Source organism: Oncorhynchus nerka, linkage group LG19 (assembly GCF_034236695.1).
Source record: "Oncorhynchus nerka isolate Pitt River linkage group LG19, Oner_Uvic_2.0, whole genome shotgun sequence".
NCBI classification, from domain to species: domain Eukaryota; kingdom Metazoa; phylum Chordata; class Actinopteri; order Salmoniformes; family Salmonidae; genus Oncorhynchus; species Oncorhynchus nerka.
The window spans coordinates 527,196-546,701 of record NC_088414.1 but is presented as its reverse complement, the minus strand read 5'-3'; the positions used below and the strand labels follow the sequence as shown (position 1 = coordinate 546,701).

Here is a 19,506-nt window from a genome sequence, read left to right as displayed (position 1 = left end):
GATGATCCATGGCAAGAAGCCTCCCGGGATGAGTCATGGCACGAAGCCTCCAGTGATGATCCATGGCACGAAGCCTCCCGGGATGAGTCATGGCACGAAGCCTCCAGTGATGAGTCATGGCACGAAGCCTCATCCGAACCAGAGCCAGAGGTGGATCGGGGTCTACGTCCCACACCAGAGCCGCCACCGCGGGTAGATGCCCATCCGAACCCTCCCCTATAGGTTCAGATTTTGCGGCCAGAGTCCGCACCTTTGGGGGGGGGGGTACTGTCACGCCCTGACCTTAGAGCCGTTTTATTTCTCTATTTGGTTAGGTCAGGGTGTGATGTGGGGTGGGCATTCTGTTTTGTTTTCTATGTTTCTTTGTTGCTATGTTCTGGCCGGGTATGGTTTTCAATCAGGGTCTATCGTTGTCTCTGATGGTGAATCATAATTAGGTAGCCCTTTTTCCCTCCTTTGATTGTGGGTAGTTGACTTTTGTTAGTGGCACTATAGCCCTGTAAGCTTCACGGTTGTTTCTTCGTTTGTTTTGTTGGCGACATTTTAAATAAAAGGAAAATGTCCGCTGCACTTTGGTCCACTTCTTTCGACGGCCGTGACAGGTGGTGAAACAAGAGACTTTTGTCGAATTCCTCACCAGATGGACCGGGCGCTTTCAACAGAGACGACAAAAACATACAATCCTAAATATGTACATTTCTAAATCCGAATGAATGGTTGTTAGGGTGCTAAATATCCACATACGCTGGGAGTATTTTTCACTTGCCCCGGCCACAGCCTCAGTTCCTGGTTCCCTGCTACATGCCCAAACTCCCCCTGGCCTGCACCCCATTTCCCCCTGCTTTTCAATAGATACCTTGGCTACCTTATCCCTGTCTCCTCGTCTGAGTCTGTACTTTTATTTTTTATTTTACCTTTATTTTACTAGACAAGTCAGTTAAGAACAAATTCTTATTTTTAATGATGGCCTAGGAACAGTGGGTTAACTGCCTGTTCAGGGGCAGAATGACAGATTTGTACCTTGTCAGCTCGGGGATTTGAACTTGCAACCTTTCGGTTACTAGTCCAACGCTCTAACCACTAGGCTACCCTGGAAAACACATACTATATCAAATAAAAAGTGTATTTGTCACATTCACAGGATACAGGTGTAGTGAAATGGTTACTTGCATAGTGGAATCTTTTGTTTAAACACACAGCTAGCTAGCTAAACAATTAACCATAATCCAAACTCATAATGTTACTTCCCTACATGAATCTACAGCTAGCTAACCAACCAGGTTCAATGGTAGCTAGCTAGCTAACATTAGGCTATAACTAGCAATGCAATAATATTACTACACAGATCATACACGTAACACTAGCTAACAGTACGCTTTAACTAGCTAACAGAAACGTTTCATATTTGAAAATGTAGCTAGCTAGACTATTACCTGTATACATGGATGGACCCTTCTCCCCCTCTGTCACGGATGCCATGGTTGCCCTTAGTTTGAAGATGTAATCCGGAAACAGGTGTTTAATGCAACAGCCTTCTGTGTGTTCTCTTTTCGACTCCCTCTGCATATTTGCAATCAAACACCTGAATTCTCCTTAGCTATCATACTCTAATTCCACTTATTTCAACACTCAGTCCTCCAGAAAGCGGAGCTCAACACTTTTGCAGTTCTACGTGATGTATTTTATTTAAAGCCGCGTTAGAAAAGATTACTTACATACTTACCAGCTTATGTTATATACAAGAAGTGTGCTACAAAGCAGATCAATCTGAACTCATCTCTCGGCATGTCCAGCCCATCCATTAACTCAGCTAATCATGGCTAGCGGGAAGATTCTCATCTGTGTGAAAATGACCTAAAAGGGGTGCAGAAACTGATCAGCACCCCCATTTTATGTTAATTCTATATTCTATTATCACATGGCCAACCATCCCTCTAGCTACCACTTATTCCACGCTATGCCTGTCCCATGGTCCCTCAACTTCAGACACTTTTGAACTCTCCATCTTATCTCTTTAAATCCACCCTACCTTTACCCATTTTCCACATGCTGCTTCCTTCACTTTTTCTAGACTTAGTTACTAAAAGTGTTGGACTGTGTTTGTTACCTTCTGTTTCTCCCACCTGATTTCCTCCTGGGGTGCAGAATGAATGCAGTGGTAAATGTGCTGCTTACAACTGACATCAGCAAAATTGACAAGAAAGGTGTTGATATTAACTCAGCAAAAACGGAAACATCCTCTCACTTTCAACTGCATTTATTTTCAGCAAACTTAACATGTGTAAATATTTGTATGAACATAAGATTCAACAACTGCAACAAACTGAACAAGTTCCACAGACATGTGACTAACAGAAATTGAATAATGTGTCCCTGAACAAAGGGGGGGGTCAATCAAAAGTAAGTCAGTAGCTGGTGTGGCCACCAGCTGCATTGCATCTCCTCCTCATGGACTGCACCAGATGTCAGTTCTTGCTGTGAGATGTTACCCCACTGTTCCACCAAGGCATCTGCAAGTTCCCAGACATGTCTTGGGGGAATGGCCCTAGTCCTCCCCTCCGATCTAACAGGTCCCAGACGTGCTCAATGGGATTGAGATCCAGGTTCTTCGCTGGCCATGGCAGAACACTGACATTCCTGTCTTGCAGGAAAGCACACACAGAACAAGCAGTATGGGTGGTGGCATTGTCATGCTGGAGGGTCATGTCAGGATGAGCCTGCAGGAAGGGTACCACATGAGGGAGGATGTCTTCCCTGTAACGCACTGCGTTGAGATTGCCTGCAATGACAACAAGCTCAGTCCGATGGTGCTGTGACACACCGTCCCAGACCATGACGGACCCTAGCAGCCCACTTTGTTGAAGCTAACCATCCTATCTCCTCCCTCAAATACATAGCTATTGAGCATTTTACCACATCAAGGAGAGGTAACATTGAGACCCTTCTACAGAGGGAGGCCCACTGAATCTCCTCCCTAAAAACACTGACCCCTAGTGGTTTGAATATTGAATTTGATCTCAGGTCCGTTCTATTAACAGTTCAACCCACACCGCATATCATGTTCCTCATGTTGATGATGCTCTTTATGCATTGTTTGAACCAAAAATATGAAATTAAATAATGAAAAAAATATGAAAGTAAATGAAATGTAACAATAATTGTTGATAATAACATTATGTATTCTATTTCTAATCATGTTACCAAGATTATGTCAATTTCCCCATGTATTCAACATCTTGACATGGTGTAAATTATGTGTAACAGTTCCACTTTTTCATCCCTCATTACCTTAATTACTATGACTATGTGTTCATTGGCTGAACTAATTGCACTGTTTGTCTCCATCACCTGGTTCAAGCATTTACCATGAAACCCTGAAGAAGGCATTGCATACCAAAACATTGGTTGCTATACCCATTAGGGTTGGACGATATGGCCAAAATATCATATCACAGAATTTTCCACATTTTCAAAAGTATTTTATGTTTATGAATAATAAAATATATACATTTGCTTTTATGAGTAGTGAGTGATGTTAGGGTGGCAACACATACATTCTAAGTGATTTCAATGAGTCTCTCGCCATTCTGATTGTTTTATACTGTTCAATTACACTGCAACTGATTTCTGCATTTCCTGTAGTCTTTTAAGATCATTTCCACGAAGAGCTGCACGATATGAGCAAAAAAATCTAGGCCTTATTTTGAACCAAATGTTGCAATTGAGACTTTCCTTGCAATTTCGATCAAAACACTTGGATGAAACTTTTGGAATAATGTCAAAAATATAATTATTCTAAGATAATAGTGGGCACTTTGAATACATTGTTTGACATGACAATTAATGAAAATGCCAGGGAGGAGTTATTGTGACAGGGTAGCAGTGTTCATCTTTGGCTACATTAAATGTTTTCTCTTAGCTACTACTTCATGTAAGCTAACATATTCATGCTTTGCCTATTCCACTTTGATTTAGAAGATACATTTGCACAAACAACATGCTGACTTAGGCCTCCACCATCACTGGTATCAGGCTGTATAGCTAGCTACGCTTGCTCTGACTCAGTACATAGATTGCGATTAGCATTAGTGGCTAACATGACTTAGCTACAACTTGTTAAGAAAATACTTACTAGGCGTTTCCAGATGTACTAATACTAATTATAGAACGCTTGTGGATTTATATTAAGAAGCAAAGTGGAAACAGCACTGTTGTCATCCACATTGTTACATGTGCTGAAGTGACCATGCAGACTGAATGTAAGTGTCTCATACTCATGTCTCAACAAATGCGCTCCTTGAGTGACAGAGGGTGGGGTTAGGTCTGTGTGAAAAGCGGCATGGAGAGGGAGGGAGAGAGAGAGCGGAGAGAGATGACTCAAGATTTATAGTCTTGCATGATGTCTACTTTAATGCGAATTAGCATTTTAAAATTGAAAGTAAATAGAGACAAAATATACTGTAATGACCTGACTAGATCATAAAGGAACAATTGTCCAGACTGAGAATTGAATTTATGAATTGATGGTTTATTACCCCAACTTTACACAGGCTACTGTTTGGCCGTAGCCCACGCCAAATAAATGAAAGATACCCCACAAACCTTCTCTTGTGAAGCCCAGACGTAGGAGTGAGAACAATGGCTAAACCTGGTCTTAACTACCAATGCTCCATCCCCCTGCCCAACCCCCCTCCACACCACTCCGCCAACCGCCAGGATACCCGGCATCAGAACATTCCAGGCATTCCTGTGATTGGCAGATAGCAGGTTGATTGGCATGTCGGACCCCGCGAACACTGGAAAATACAACACAACCCACTAGTACCCTAACACACAGCTGTCTGTGCGGGTTGCTACAATACTGATAAATGTCAGAGAGAGATTTATACAGTTATCACAATGCCACACCAAGGTAAGCCTACAGCAAACAGACTTAATTTGAAATGTTTCTAAAATGAAAAATTAATGGTGAAAAAACAACTGGAACCATTTCCGTGTTTGACCGCTGAGTTTTATGGGTATTAAGCCAACATCACTGTGGCATTCTAATTGACAGGCACGTATCTCATCCCACCTCAACGTCCAAAGCTAATTTGTTATAATTCAATTGTGTGACCAGTGCAGACTTATTTGAGTGTCTGAGCTAGTTAGCAGACAGAGTGAGTGGCTGTCATTGCCTGGCCTGGCTACTGGTCTCAATGTAATGAGCTCCTGGGCTGTAAATAATTGTATTAACAGGATTAGAGAATAGCCGGGTAATAAGGAGAATAAATTTACTGGTGGATCTGACCTCTGGCCTTAACACTGCTGAGCAAAGATGTTGCCGTACCAAGAGCCAAGATCTGCTCACACAGCAGCAGGAAGATCTCCAACTACCCTACTACAGGTGGACTTCCAGACCTTTGAAGTGGAAATCTTGTATTCTTGTACAGTATCGCCAAATGATGGACAGAGGATAGCAGTGTACCATGCAGTGCAGATAGGGGATTAGCTGCTGGAGTTAAGTCAACAGCAGATCATATGAGCTCTGAAGAACTTGTTGCTCAAAAAGGGACATTTTTGTTTTTTTTAATGAATTGTGTTGCCTTTGTGGCCCAATTAAAAACAATTGTTCACAGAAAATGCATTATACCTTTAAGTAAAGTGTTACCACAAATGTTTGGTTGGCTTGGAGAGGGTAGAGTGTGTTGTAGGGAGGGGACTAATCAGGAATTAGTGGTGTGGTGACACATTGCTGACGATCCATTGATATAAATATGATCTATGCATGTAACACTAAACACACCCACAACAATGAGCCCTGGACAGCCACTCCCCTGACAGCCCTCTAAGATCCTTTTGCATCAGTAATGTGGCCTACAAGAAAACACACAGTAATGCGATCTTTTTGTTTCTCCTGTATCTAGACTACAAACAACAGAGATTAGGCCTAGTTGAACCATTATCTGAATAGTTTTGTTGTTGTTGGGACAAAAGTTACTACAATGAACCTCAAGATGTACAGTACATTTAGGGTCGCTCCTAATTGAGTTGGTGAAAAACAAGAAGTACAACATGGTGCATTTGACCTGGCCAACCTCCAAACACAGACCAATTACTGATTGGCATAGTGTAATACTACAGATCTTTATCTTGCTAGAGGCTACAACATGCCCTCTCCATTGTCATGATCACAAACAGGTGGATGAGTTTTAAAGTTTAGGCACAAACCATTATCTACAAAACTACACATCATGACAAGAGCTTAGAAAATGAAAGGCTGGGCTGTCTACATCTCATCTCCACATACTGTTTACATTAAAGGCATTCCATCAAAAGTTCTAAGCACATCTGCCAAGTAGTATATCTTTTCATAAAATAAATTGGAAAAATAAGCCACAAATGACTAACTACACCATAATGATATGTTTGACTATTAAAGTAACTTTGAACTGAAAAAAAGTATCTGACTCAAAGTATTACATAGCAATAAGATCAGGCAAAATTCGACGTTTTTTTCTGGACATCCTGTCAATTACACTGTATGAATTGACACTACTTCAAACTTGTAATAGTTTCTATCATAATGTATGGTAGGCAACTTTAATTTAATGGTCATCTTTTTGGTTGCTTTTTTGATTGCATAACTGTTTCTCCACCGCAACTACAGACTTTAACTGTTTCTGGTACATCATTTGCATAAGGAAACATTTTAAATAACACGCCTTCCCCCTTTTAAAAAGGATGAGCTGAAATCTCGCGAGCTCTTACCCCCCGTTTGGAACTCATGCTACCAGTCGGTATCTGAATGCCTTACTGCAGTGAGGATGCAACGGGAGTCTAGGAGGAGTTGCACCAAGGTCAATGCAGCATCCACTCTAAAACATAACACCGCGGATTTGATTCACTTTCGGACAAGTGTGCTGAAAGCGAGAGTACCGTGAAGCGTTTTGAAGATTCGTTTGCCAGGGCTGAAAGTTGATGCCTTTTTCCTCTGTAGTGTATATAACGTTAGTGAGGCAACTAGCAAGCCATCCTTCTCCATTCGTAGCTCTCCGCATGTCTGGACTACCTTTTCTCAATTCGGATGCACTGCGTTTCTGTTGGAGCGAATATCCAGACGGTCTTCCTCCACTTGGGTGTTATCAGGAGTGTTCGCTAACTTTATGTCGGAAATAATTTGGTTTTAGCAGCAGTGTAGCTTTGCTATTGTACACGAGTTGTGCTGGACATTTAGCTAGCTAGGTTTGTCTCTGCAAGCTCGTCCATTCATCAGTAATATTTGCAATGTCAGCGCCATTCTCCACGCCTCCCGTTCAGGAAGAGAAACAGGCGCCAGAAAATGAGGGACTGACCGTGGATACCGGTTTGGAGCCCGCCGGCCCGACACCCAGCTCGAGTCGGTTCCAGGTGGACCTAGTGGCTGAAGCAGCCAGCGCCGCTGATAAAACGCCCAGCACGGATTCCACGCTTGCATCTGGCGACAAAGCCAGCGCCGCTGATAAAACGCCCAGCACTGATTCCACGCTTGCATCTGGCGACAAAGCCACCCCCGAAGGTTCGGAGCCAGCGGCGGGTGGTGAGGCAAAAGGCCGGTTCCGAGTGGTGAACTTTATGGATCCCAGTGGAGCGAGCCCACCAGAAGTAGTGCCCGCTGAAGGCTTCCAGAATGGAGACACCGTAATGAGCGAGGGCAGCCTGCATTCTTCGACAGGAGGCCAGCATCACTACCACTACGACACCCATACAAACACCTACTACCTGAGGACTTTTGGCCACAACACCATCGATGCTGTGCCTAACATAGATTTCTACCGGCAAAGTGCTGCTCCGCTGGGGGACAAGCTGATAAGACCCACCCTTTCGGAGCTGCACGACGAACTTGACAAGGTAAGCAACCGCGAATTTATGTTTTTGAAACGGAAGCTAGAGCCATAGCGCCTGCTTGGACAGGTGCTGCGTTCATAACAACTGGGAACTGCGACATCTCCGACTTCCGTGCGTTCAAGACAACTGGGGGAAAAACGAGCTCCGACTGCGAACATGTGTTTTGAATGGTCAAGCAACTCGGAATTCCGAGGCGGGAAACCTCTTTCCAGAGCTACGACTTTCCGATCTGAAGTACACCGACGTCATGATTTGACCTCGTTGTTTTTCTTCCGATTTCGCAGTTGTCTTGAAGGCAACTTTCTTTTTGCTAGCCAGCTTTCTGTATTTAGTTCTAATTTTGACATTGTTGCTGTCAATCCTATATTGTTTAGTGGCTCATTTTGCCTAACATTGGTGAGAAGGCAATGTGTGGAAAGGAGTTTTGCGCATAGAAACTCTGTGAATAGGATACACGTATTCGTTGTACTTGAATAGTGTGGTAACAGAGCATTTGGATTAGAGGTCAACTGTTTATGATTTTTCAACTCCAATAACGATTATTGGAGGACTAAAAAAAGCGATACCGATTAATCGGCCAATTTTTATTTATATATTTGTAATGACAATTACAACAATACTGAATGAACAATGAACACTTATTTTAACCTAATACACAAATAAAATCTATTTAGTGTCAAATAAATAATGAAACATGATCAATTTGGTTTAAATAATGCAAAAACACAGTGTTTGAGAAGAAAGTAAAAGGGCAATATGTGCCATGTAAGAAAGCTAACGTTTAAGTTCCTTGCTCAGAACATGAGAACATATGAAAGCTGGTGGTTCAATATTCCCAGTTCTTCAATATTCCCCGTTAAGTTTTAGGTTGTAGTTATTATAGGAATTATGACGTGTTAACTATTTCTTTCAATACCATTTGTATTTCATATATCTTTGACTATTGGATGTTCTTATAGGCACTTTAGTATTGCCAGCCTAATCACGGGAGTTGATTAGGCTTGAAGTCATAAACAGCGCTGTGCTTCAAGCATTGCTAAGAGCTGCTGGCAAACTCAGTAAAGTGCTGTTTGAATGAATGCTTAAGAGCCTGCTGCTGCCTACAACCGCTCAGTCAGGCTGCTCTATCAAATATCAAATCATAGACTTAATTATAATATAATAAACACACAGAAATACGAGCCTTATGTCATTAATATGGTCAAAACCAGAAACTATCATTTCTAAAACAAAACGTTTATTCTTCCAATGAAATACGGAACTGAAAAAATATACTTCTGTGTATTGATTTTAAGAAAGGCATTGATGTTTATGGTTAGGTACATTTGTGCAACGATTGTGCTTTTTTCGTGAATACGCTTTTGTTAAATCACCCATTTGACGAATTTGAAGTAGGCTGTGATTCGATGATAAATGAACTGATTGATTATATGCAACACAGGACAAGCTAGTTAACCTAGTAATATCATCAACCATGTGTAGTTAACTAGTAATTATCTGAAGATTGATTGTTTTATTATACAATAAATTTAATGCTAGCTAGCAACTTACCTTGGCTCCTTACAGCCACAAGGTCCTTTTGACACTGCACTCGCATAACAGGTGGTCAGCCTGCCACGCAGTCTCCTCGTGGATTGCATTGTAATAGGCTGTAATCCTCATCTAAAAAGGCTGATTACCGATTCTTATGGAAAAATAGGCCCTAATTAATCGCCCAATGCTGATTTTTAAATCCGTCAACCTCTAATTTGGATGTCAGCTTAAGCGGCGCAGAGAACGCACAGTTCAGTAAACAGAGTGAACGCTTTTTTCACAAAGTAGGAAATAGTCACTACAGGAATTGACAATCAATAGGATGTTTCACTTAGGCCTTAGCAAAAACACATTTGTTTACCAAGCAATATGTCTGTGTATCTGACAGTTCCCACTTGAGTAGGGTGACCACATTTAAAATACCCAATCGCTGATAACAAGATTATTTTGCAGGACAGTGTAGGCTACATTAACAAAAATATTTTGCACCACCCCCTCAAAGTTTGTACTGACAGATTTAGCCAATTGATGAATACACCATTATCGAATATGGATACAATACATCCTCCAATTGCAACATCTGCCTATGCCCACACACATGCTCCTGGGAGTGGTGTTGGAGGGCCAGTAGGAGGCACCCTTTCCTCTCGTCTAAAACAATATCACAATGCCCCAGGACAGTGATTGGGGACATTGCCCGGTGTAGGGGGACATTAAACAGGTGCCATGGTACTTATCATAAGAGTTGGGGTGTTAACCCCGGTGTCCTGGCTAAATTCTCAATCTGGCCCTCATACCATCATGGCCACCTAATCATCCCCAGTTTATAATTGGCTCATTCATCCCCTCTCCTCTCCCCTGTAACTATTCCCCAGGTTGTTGCTGTAAATGAGAATGTGTTCTCAGTCAGCTTACCTGGTAAAATAAGGGTAAAAAAACAATGTAACTAAGTTAGGCATGCCTAACTTCAAAATGGGCCATGGCATCATCAGTCACTTGTGAATGATAATTGTTCACGTTTTACCAGTGAAATGTCAGCTGCGTCTGCATGGCCAATTTTTTTTATCACAGTTTCATGGGAACACAGTGCATTCGGGAAATATTCAGACCCCTTCCCCTTTTCCACATTTTGTTACGTTAGAGCCATATTCTAAAATGTATTACTTTTTTTTTTTACCTCATCACACACAATACTCCATAATGACAAAGTGAAAAGAGGTTTTTAGACATTTTTGCAAATGTATTAAAAATTAACATAAGTATTTAGACCCTTTGCTATGAGACTCAATTGAGCTCAGGTGCATCATGTTTCCATTGATCATGCTGGATGTTTCTACAACTTGATTGGAGTCCACCTGTGGTTAGGGCTGTTAAGGTGACCAGTATTACTGCCACACTGGCGGTCACGAGTCATGAAGGCAGTCAAATTTCACGTAACCGTTTAGTTGCGCTAATTGGGCTCTCCAAGCTCTGATGGTCATTAGTAGCCACCCAAACTTGCTAATTGCCTGGTACTCAGCACTCTATTGTCCCTCTAATCACTCTGACATCAATGCAAATGTAATCAAAAACTTCATATGAGGTGCACCATTTTCATAGGCTATGCAATTGCGTGAGAGATCCGAGTGATGGCCTCTATTAAAAAGAGGAGGATCCCATCGGCTTTCTATAGGCTAGGCCTACTATATTTACTTCTCAACTTTCCTAATATCAAGCATTGTTTATCTTTACAACATGAGTATAGCCTACCTGGCTGGCATGAAAATGAACCACAGGAAAAGCATCCTCCATTCACTATTTAAGTGCATAGATGCACTTGTTTTCCCCCATGGTTCATTTGGTGCATGATAATGTTCCATTCTAAATCAAAACAAATTTCACATGTTATTTAGTATATTTAAAGATCTAGATTAAATCAAGAATATTGTGGTGGGTGACAATATTAGCAAATCACTTGTGAATGATTCCCAGCATAAGGCAAGAAACAAAGCCTTTTTCGAATCAGTCACACACCCCATGTAGCCTAGCACATAGGCCTATATGTTTTGATAAGGTTAGTATCACACCTCATGTAGCCTAGCCCATAGTCCTATAAGGTTAGTATCACACCTCATGTAGCCTAGCCCATAGGCCTATAAGGTTAGTATCACACCTCATGTAGTCTAGTCCATAGTCCTTTAAGGTTAGTATCACACCTCATGTAGCCTAGCCCATAGTCCTATAAGGTTAGTATCACACCTCATGTAGTCTAGTCCATAGTCCTGTAAGGTTAGTATCACACCTCATGTAGCCTAGCCCATAGTCCTATAAGGTTAGTATCACACCTCATGTAGTCTAGTCCATAGTCCTGTAAGGTTAGTATCACACCTCATGTAGCCTAGCCTCCAACACTACTCAACAAACTGGATGCAGTCTATCACAGTGCCATCTGTTTTGTCACCAAAGCCCCATATACTACCCACCACTGCGACCTGTATGCTCTTGTTGGCTGGCCCTTGCTTCATACTCGTCGACAAACCTACTGGCTCCAGGTCATCTACAAGTCTCTGCTGGGTAAAGCCCTTCCATTATCTCAGCTCACTGGCCACCATAGCAGCACCCACCTGTAGCACGTGCTCCAGCGGGTATATCTCACGGGTCACCCCAAAGCCAATTCTTCCTTTGGCCACCTCTCCTTCCAGTTCTCTGCTGCCAATGACTGGAACAAACTCCAAAAATCATTAAAGCTAGAGACTCTTACCTCCCTCGTTAGCTTTAAGCACCAGCTGTCAGAGCAGCTCATAGATCACTGCACCTATTGTGGGAAGTTTGTGAAAGGCTACCTGAAACATTTGACCCAAGTTAAACAATTTAAAGGCAATGCTACCAAATACTAATTGAGTGTATGTAAACTTCTGACCCCCTGGGAATGTGATGAAGGAAATTAAAAGCTGAAATACATCACTCTCATTACTCTGACATTTCACATTCTTAAGATAGTGGTGATCCCAACTGACCTAAGACAGATCCTTTACTACAGGGGTGTCAAAGTCAAATGGACGGAGGGCCAAATAAAAAAAATCAGCTACAAGACGAGGGCCGGACTGTTCTCCTAATTGAACCTACTGAAAACCTAACAAATATATTACAATATGATCAGATAAATAAAGCAATATTTTCTTATGGCTCTGTCAGTAATCTTTAATTTTCAACAGACACAAAAGACAAATTTCCTTTATATAAATATCCCCATAACATGAACATTAAATGAAAGAAACCGGTATTCAAGGCACCATCAGTAGACTATATTTTCTATTTTAGCAAAAGTGGGCTAAATTTACTTCAAAGAAAAACAATAATAGCAATTTTCTATCATCCACTCAACTGAAATATTTTTAAAATATAATTGGATTGAAATACAAAAAATAAAGTGCAAAAATCTATTAATCAAAAACAACACTTTGTTTAAGGAGAAGTAACATGCAGTGAAAACAAATAAAAATTTTAACTTTTAAAACTTGAAATATTTTAAAATATGGTGGATTGAAATACTAAGTAAAAATCATGCAGTAAATGTGGGATTGCACAGTAATGTTCACTTGTTTGAGGTTGAGGGTGATACTTGGTGGTGTCCCATCTTTTCCACAAGTTCATCAATGTTCGGGGTAAGGCTCTGAGCTGAAGAAATCCTCAGAATTGAGTGGAGGTGTTCAGCAGTAAGTCGACTTCTGTGTGATGTTTTGTTCAGGTTCATCAAAGAAAACAGTTGTTCACACAGGTATGTGCTGCCAAACATAGACAACGTCAGCCTGGATGCGTGGGGCATTGTGCCGGGGAGGAAACGGGCGAACTCCGCAGCACCCACTGCCGCATTTTTGCCCTCAGTGCATCATTGCATTGGAGGTCAATCAACTCCATTTGGAGGTTTGGTGGTGAGCTTTCCACGTCAACAGCAAATGGGTTAAGCAGTTCCAACCTGCTTTTTGTGCTTCAAAGTCAGCAAATGACTCAGCCATACCTATTTTATCAGCCAACTGTGTGCTGGGAACGACTGGTAGAGAGCTTAAAGCTGGGAAAGTGGCTCAAATTTTCTTTCCGCATCTGCGTCTCCCACAGAGTCAGTTTGGTTTTAAATGCCTTCACTGTACTGTAGAGATGACACGATCCACCCTGCAGCTGCAAGTTTATTGCATTCAGATGACTCGTAATGTCACACAGAAAAGCCATTTCACACAGAAACATTTCGTCTCGGAGTTGTGTTGTGTCTTTCCCTTTGCTGTCCAAGAACAGACAAATCTCCTCACGAAGCTCGAAACATCTTTGACCTTTCCCTGGCTTAGCCATCGCACCTCTGTTAAGGCAAATCACCATGCTCCGTTTCTAACTCCGTCAGAAATGCCTTGAACTGGCGGTGATTCAAACCTTTGGCTCTGATAGTTAACTGTGCGCGTGATGATGCTCATTACATGCTCCATTTTCAAGGCTTTACCGCACAACGCTTCCTGGTGTATGATATGATAAGCTGTCAGCTCACCTGTCGCGTTTTCCTCTTGCATCTTTCCCGTATCTTCGCCACCAGTCCGCTCCTGTGTCCACACATCGACTCCGTCGGTTGTCAAACCCAAGTTTTTCCCAAGGCAGCTCCATCTCATTTACACATCTTGACACCTCTTCATACAAAATCATGCCCCGTAGTTAAAAGCCAAAACTCCTCTGTCACGCTTTAGGTTGGAGTCCACTCCGCGGATGAAAATTGACAACTGGGCAATGTCAGAAATGTCGGTGCTCTCATCCACAGCCAAGGAATATGCAATTCTTTCCTTTTTCACAAGCTGCTCTTTTAGATTGATGGACAACTGGTCTACTCTTGGTGTTTCTGCTCAGATCACATTTAAAAGAGTTGCCTTTTTTTGGGCAAAAACTTTAATCATGCAGTTTTTGATGAAATCCCCTCCGTAAATGGCCGGGCAATGGATCTCTTCTGCCAAAATAAAACTGGCCTTGACAGAAGAGATTTGAGGCCTCGTTTTCTGCCTTTTGGCAAACTTGTTTTTGTCCCCCAAACTTTAATCTGCAGTTTTTTTTCCAGTGAAATCCCGACTTGTTCCAAATGGCCGGGCTGATTCTTGTTTTTGTCATCAGATTATATTCTCTTTCAGTTTTCTCCACACAGAAGACACACAGGTTTTTTCCAGCTACCTTGAACATATACTCCGACTCCACCTTGTTTGAAACCCCGGTTCTCAGTATCCACCTTCCGTTTTGCCATCCTGAAAGTTAATTTTTGCTGTGATGCTGACGACTGCTGTGCCAATAAATATTGAAATGAAGCAGCCTACTGCTCAGTGCCACCTTTGCATTGTGGGAAATGTAGTATTGGTGCGTGTAAAAGATCTGCGGGCTGCCGGCTTGCTGCGGGCCGGTTCTAATAATAAATCAAGATCATCCCAGGGCCGTAAAAACCTTCTTGCGGGCCGGAGTGGCCCTTGATATGTGCTTTACTAGGATTAAATGTCAGGAATTGTGAAAAACTGAGTTTAAAATGTATTTGGCTAAGGTCTATGTAAACCTCCGACTTCAACTGTATTTACCAGCCCTCTGGTTTACCTATTTCTGAGAAACTTTTTCCTGTCTCTCAGTGTGTGTGCAGGTCTCTTGGAGCCAAGAGGATAGATAGATGAGCTGCAAGTTCAAAGATATTTTTTATCTGTTCTGATGTACGCCATCTGATGTACACTACTCATACTTAGTCACTCAAATCATTGTTGCTTTGGTTAAGCTATGCTGTAAGTTATTTTTCTATTGGCATTTGTTATTGGCTTGAAGACATTTTGCTTGGCTTTTGGTGTGGTCGGTCAAGACACACCCACTTCCAGCTTTTGATGTTAGACAACTTGTAATATTATGTTCTCAAATAGTTAATCCTGTCTTAATTTAGAGTACCTTATCTGACATTTTGACAGTGATTGTTTAAAATGTATATCATTTTAATGTCTAGTAGCCTATGGGTTTAGCAGAGTACTGATGTAGTCAGTTTACCATGACAAAGCGATCCCAGGCACACTGGCTTGTGTCCACAATGGCAGCCCTTTCATTTGGTCAGCAAATCTACGGAAATCCTTCTCTATTTGAAACACGCCTCTAATAATACCACAAACGTAGCTCTCAATTCCAGAGCATTTCTGCTTAGCATTGACACCATTTCCCTGGCATGCGCCTGGCATTGAGATGGCATGCCAGCCCTGAGCTCTCCTTATCGTTCTGTTCAACTTATTGGAAGACGGAGAAGAAAAAACAACGCAACCATGTTGACATTCCAGGGTCTGTTATGTCTCAGACATCATGGTAAGGAGGCGGGCGCCATTACCGACGGACACAAGGGAAGACGCTCAAGTTTAACTGTCTTGACTCCACATCTCCAGATGTGTTTTAGTTCCCACATTCCATCAATGTCCTCTCAATCCCTACATTTTGGGTAATATTTTTTCTGTAATGTTCTTGTGGTGTCCATTCTAACTGCAAGTATGGGTGGAGACTATTCCCATATGGACCTGTAAGCCTTACAGCTTGTATGTAGAGTACACAGTTATGATCTTCATAAGACATGTGGAACAGTATATTTAACTTAACGAACAGCTTAACACATAAAGCAACAACCTGCAACATGCTAGCTTTTACTGTGTCCTTTTTGGGAAATTGTGTGCTCTTGTGACCCAGTATATAATAGACTACATGAGGAGTAATGGTTAATTCATTCCCAGACTGAAAATCTATTCTAGTCAGTTTCCTACTATAGTAGTGCAACCTCCCCTCCTTAATTTCCACTATTGGTTTATACTGTTTGATCTGCGGTCGTCGTCTCCTTTTCCCAGCTTTGATATGTATCCCAGCAGCACAACACATTACCATAGACATTTTGACATCCTGTTTTGAATATATGAACACGTCCCTCTTTCCTCCCTTTCTTGAAGTAGGTAAATGACTGATCTGTATGTGAATGAATAAGTGAAGGAAGGTGTCCATCCTATACTGCTTTCACCAATCCAACTCTTTTCAGATGTGCAAAAAGCGAGGAAGTGTTGTTTTCGACTATTCCAAACGGCCTTAGTCAGCATATTGTTGAACTTGTCACTATTTTTGTCCTGGCGGCATCAGTTGAACATGTGGCATTTTGGCCAAATGCTGCATTTGTACATCGGCAGTTGTCAGTAACCGGACACTGGTAAAATATACTTTGACACATTGAATTTAGCCTTTGACTAGGCCTATAAATATAGATGATACATTTTTCTGCATGTATGAACAGAAGGCTTAAGCCGAAGCTTAGCGACTAGAGGTAGACCGATTTTAATTGGCAAGGCAGATTTCAAGTTTTCATAACAAATCGTAATCATCCTTTTTGGATGTCGATTATGGCTGATTTACATTGGAATCCACGAGGAGACTGCGTGGCTAACCACCTGTCACGTGCATGTAATCAATGCGGCGCCTGTTCATTTATCATCCAATCACAGCCTACTTCAACAAAAGCGCATTTACGGAAAAAGCACTTACGTTGCACAAATGTACCTAACCATAAACATCAATACACAAAATAAATACACAAGTATATATTTTTTAAACCTGCATATGTAGTTACAAGAAATGCATGTTAGCAGGCAATATTAACTAGGGGAAATGTTACTTTTCTTGCGCTCTGTGCAAGCAGAGTCAGGGTATATGCAGCAGTTTGGGCCGCCTGGCTCGTTGCGAACTGTGTAAAGACCGTAATTAATTTGCCAGAATTTTACATAATTAAGACATAAATTGAAGGTTGTGCAATGTAACAGAAATATTTAGACTTATGGATGCCACCCGATCGATAAAATAGGTAACTGTTCCGTATTTCACTGAATTAATAAATGTTTTGTTTTCAAAATTATAGTTTCCGGTTTTGACCATATTAATGACCTAAGGCTCGCATTTCTGTGTGTTATTATGTTATAATTAAGTCTATGATTTGATAGAGCAGCCTGACTGAGTGGTGGTAGGCAGCAGCAGGCTCGTAAGCATTCATTCAAACAGCACTTTACTGCGTTTGCCAGCAGCTCTTAGCAATGCTTGAAGCACAGCGCTGTTTATGACTTCAAGCCTAATCAACTCCCGAGATTAGGCTGGCAATTCTAAAGTGCCTATAAGAACATCCAATATTCAAAGGTATATGAAATACAAATGGTATAGAGAGTGTCCTATAAACTACAACCTAAAACTTCTTAACTGGGAATATTGAAGACTCTTTCATATGTTCTGAGCAAGGAACTTAAACATTAGCTTTTTTTACATGGCAATACTTTACTTTTACTTTCTTCTCCAACACTTTGTTTTTGCATTATTTAAACCAAATTGAACATGTTTCATTATTTATTTGAGACTAAATTGATTTTATTGATGTATTAAGTTAAAATAAATGTTCATTCAGTATTGTTGTAATTGTCATTATTTTTTATGTATGCATGTGTGTATTTTTATTATTTTATTTTTAAATGTTTTATTTCACCTTTATTTAACCAGGTAGGCTAGTTGAGAACACCTTTATTTAACCAGGTAGGCTAGTTGAGAACACCTTTATTTAACCAGGTAGGCTAGTTGAGAACACCTTTATTTAACCAGGTAGGCTAGTTGAAACACCTTTATTTAACCAGGTAGGCTAGTTGAGAACAAGTTCTCATTTACAACTGCGACCGGGCCAAGATAAAGCATAGCAGTGTGAACAGACAACACAGAGTTACACATGGAGTAAACAATTAACAGGCAATAACACAGTAGAAAAAAGAGTCTATATACATTGTGTGCAAAAGGCATGAGGAGGTAGGCGAATAATTACAATTTTGCAGATTAACACTGGAGTGATAAATGATTAGATGGTCATGTACAGGTAGAGATATTGGTGTGCAAAAAAGCAGAAAAATAAATAAATATAAACAGTATGGGGATGAGGTAGGTAAAATTGGGTGGGCTATTTACCGATAGACTATGTACAGCTGCAGCGATCGGTTAGCTGCTCAGATAGCAGATATATGGTCCGACTGTAATCGGTATCTGCTTTATTTGGTCCTCCCAATAATTAATAAAATGTGTATGTATGCATGCATGCGCACACACACAATTATTGGAGGACCAAAAAAAAGCCGATACTGATTTTTGGAGGACCGTGTGTGTGTGTGTGTGTGTGTGTGTGTGTGTACATGCATACATACCGATTTAAAATCGGACGTTTTTTATGTATCTGCTTTTTTGTGGTCCTCCAATAATCGGTATCGGCGTTGAAAAATCATAAGTGGTCGACCTCTATTACAGACTTTATAAAATTAAAATAGCATAAAGTAAGGCCAACCCCTCCTATGCTCCATCGATTGGTATCAAGAGAGCGACAGTGTTCAGACAGCCATGGATTTAATGAAAAGTAGCATCCTAATGGTCCAATGCCATGTAGTTGGAAGAGCAGCCCTATTGTATGCAGATGGACTATATTAAACATATTTTACCACCGTAGAATGACTTGTATTGATACTCCTAGTATAACATAATTGTCCACATGCCTTATGTTCTAGTCAATCAACATCAATGATTCCGGCCCCTTTTTGCTATATTTGATTTCCTCTTTCGCTGTGTGCCACAGAGGAGGCTTTCAAATTCAGTCAGTTCGTGCCTGTCGCTTCAAAGTCGGCTTTCAAATTCAGTCAGTTCGTGCCTGTCGCTTCAAAGTCGGCTTTCAAATTCAGTCAGTTCGTGCCTGTCGCTTCAAAGTCGGGCTTCCAAAGTCGGCTTTCAAATTCAGTCAGTTCGTGCCTGTCGCTTCAAAGTCGGCTTTCAAATTCAGTCAGTTCGTGCCTGTCGCTTCAAAGTCGGCTTTCAAATTCAGTCAGTTCGTGCCTGTCGCTTCAAAGTCGGCTTTCAAATTCAGTCAGTTCGTGCCTGTCGCTTCAAAGTCGAGGTCCCACTACTACCATTGAAATGTTTTTCCCTTTTATCAGTAGAGCGAACTAAGGATTGAAAACGCAAAATGGAAATTCCAGTGTAGCCAATCAATCTGTGCCTGTGGACTTGCTCAGAAATCATCAGTCACCCAATTAGCCATCGTTAGTGTTG

At 41.3% G+C, this 19,506-nt stretch overlaps 1 protein-coding gene across 1 annotated transcript in view; it reads left to right on the top strand.

Moving 5' to 3' along the window:
* The first annotated feature begins 6,799 nt into the window (after nucleotides 1-6,799).
* The window catches only part of LOC115147125 (solute carrier family 12 member 2-like), a 184,194-nt gene continuing 171,487 nt past the window's right edge, over nucleotides 6,800-19,506 (top strand). Inside the window, exon 1 of the mRNA XM_065004603.1 lies at nucleotides 6,800-7,869. Within this exon, the coding sequence (XP_064860675.1) occupies nucleotides 7,267-7,869 (603 nt within the window). The 5' untranslated portion in view covers nucleotides 6,800-7,266. The remainder of the gene's footprint in view (nucleotides 7,870-19,506) is intronic.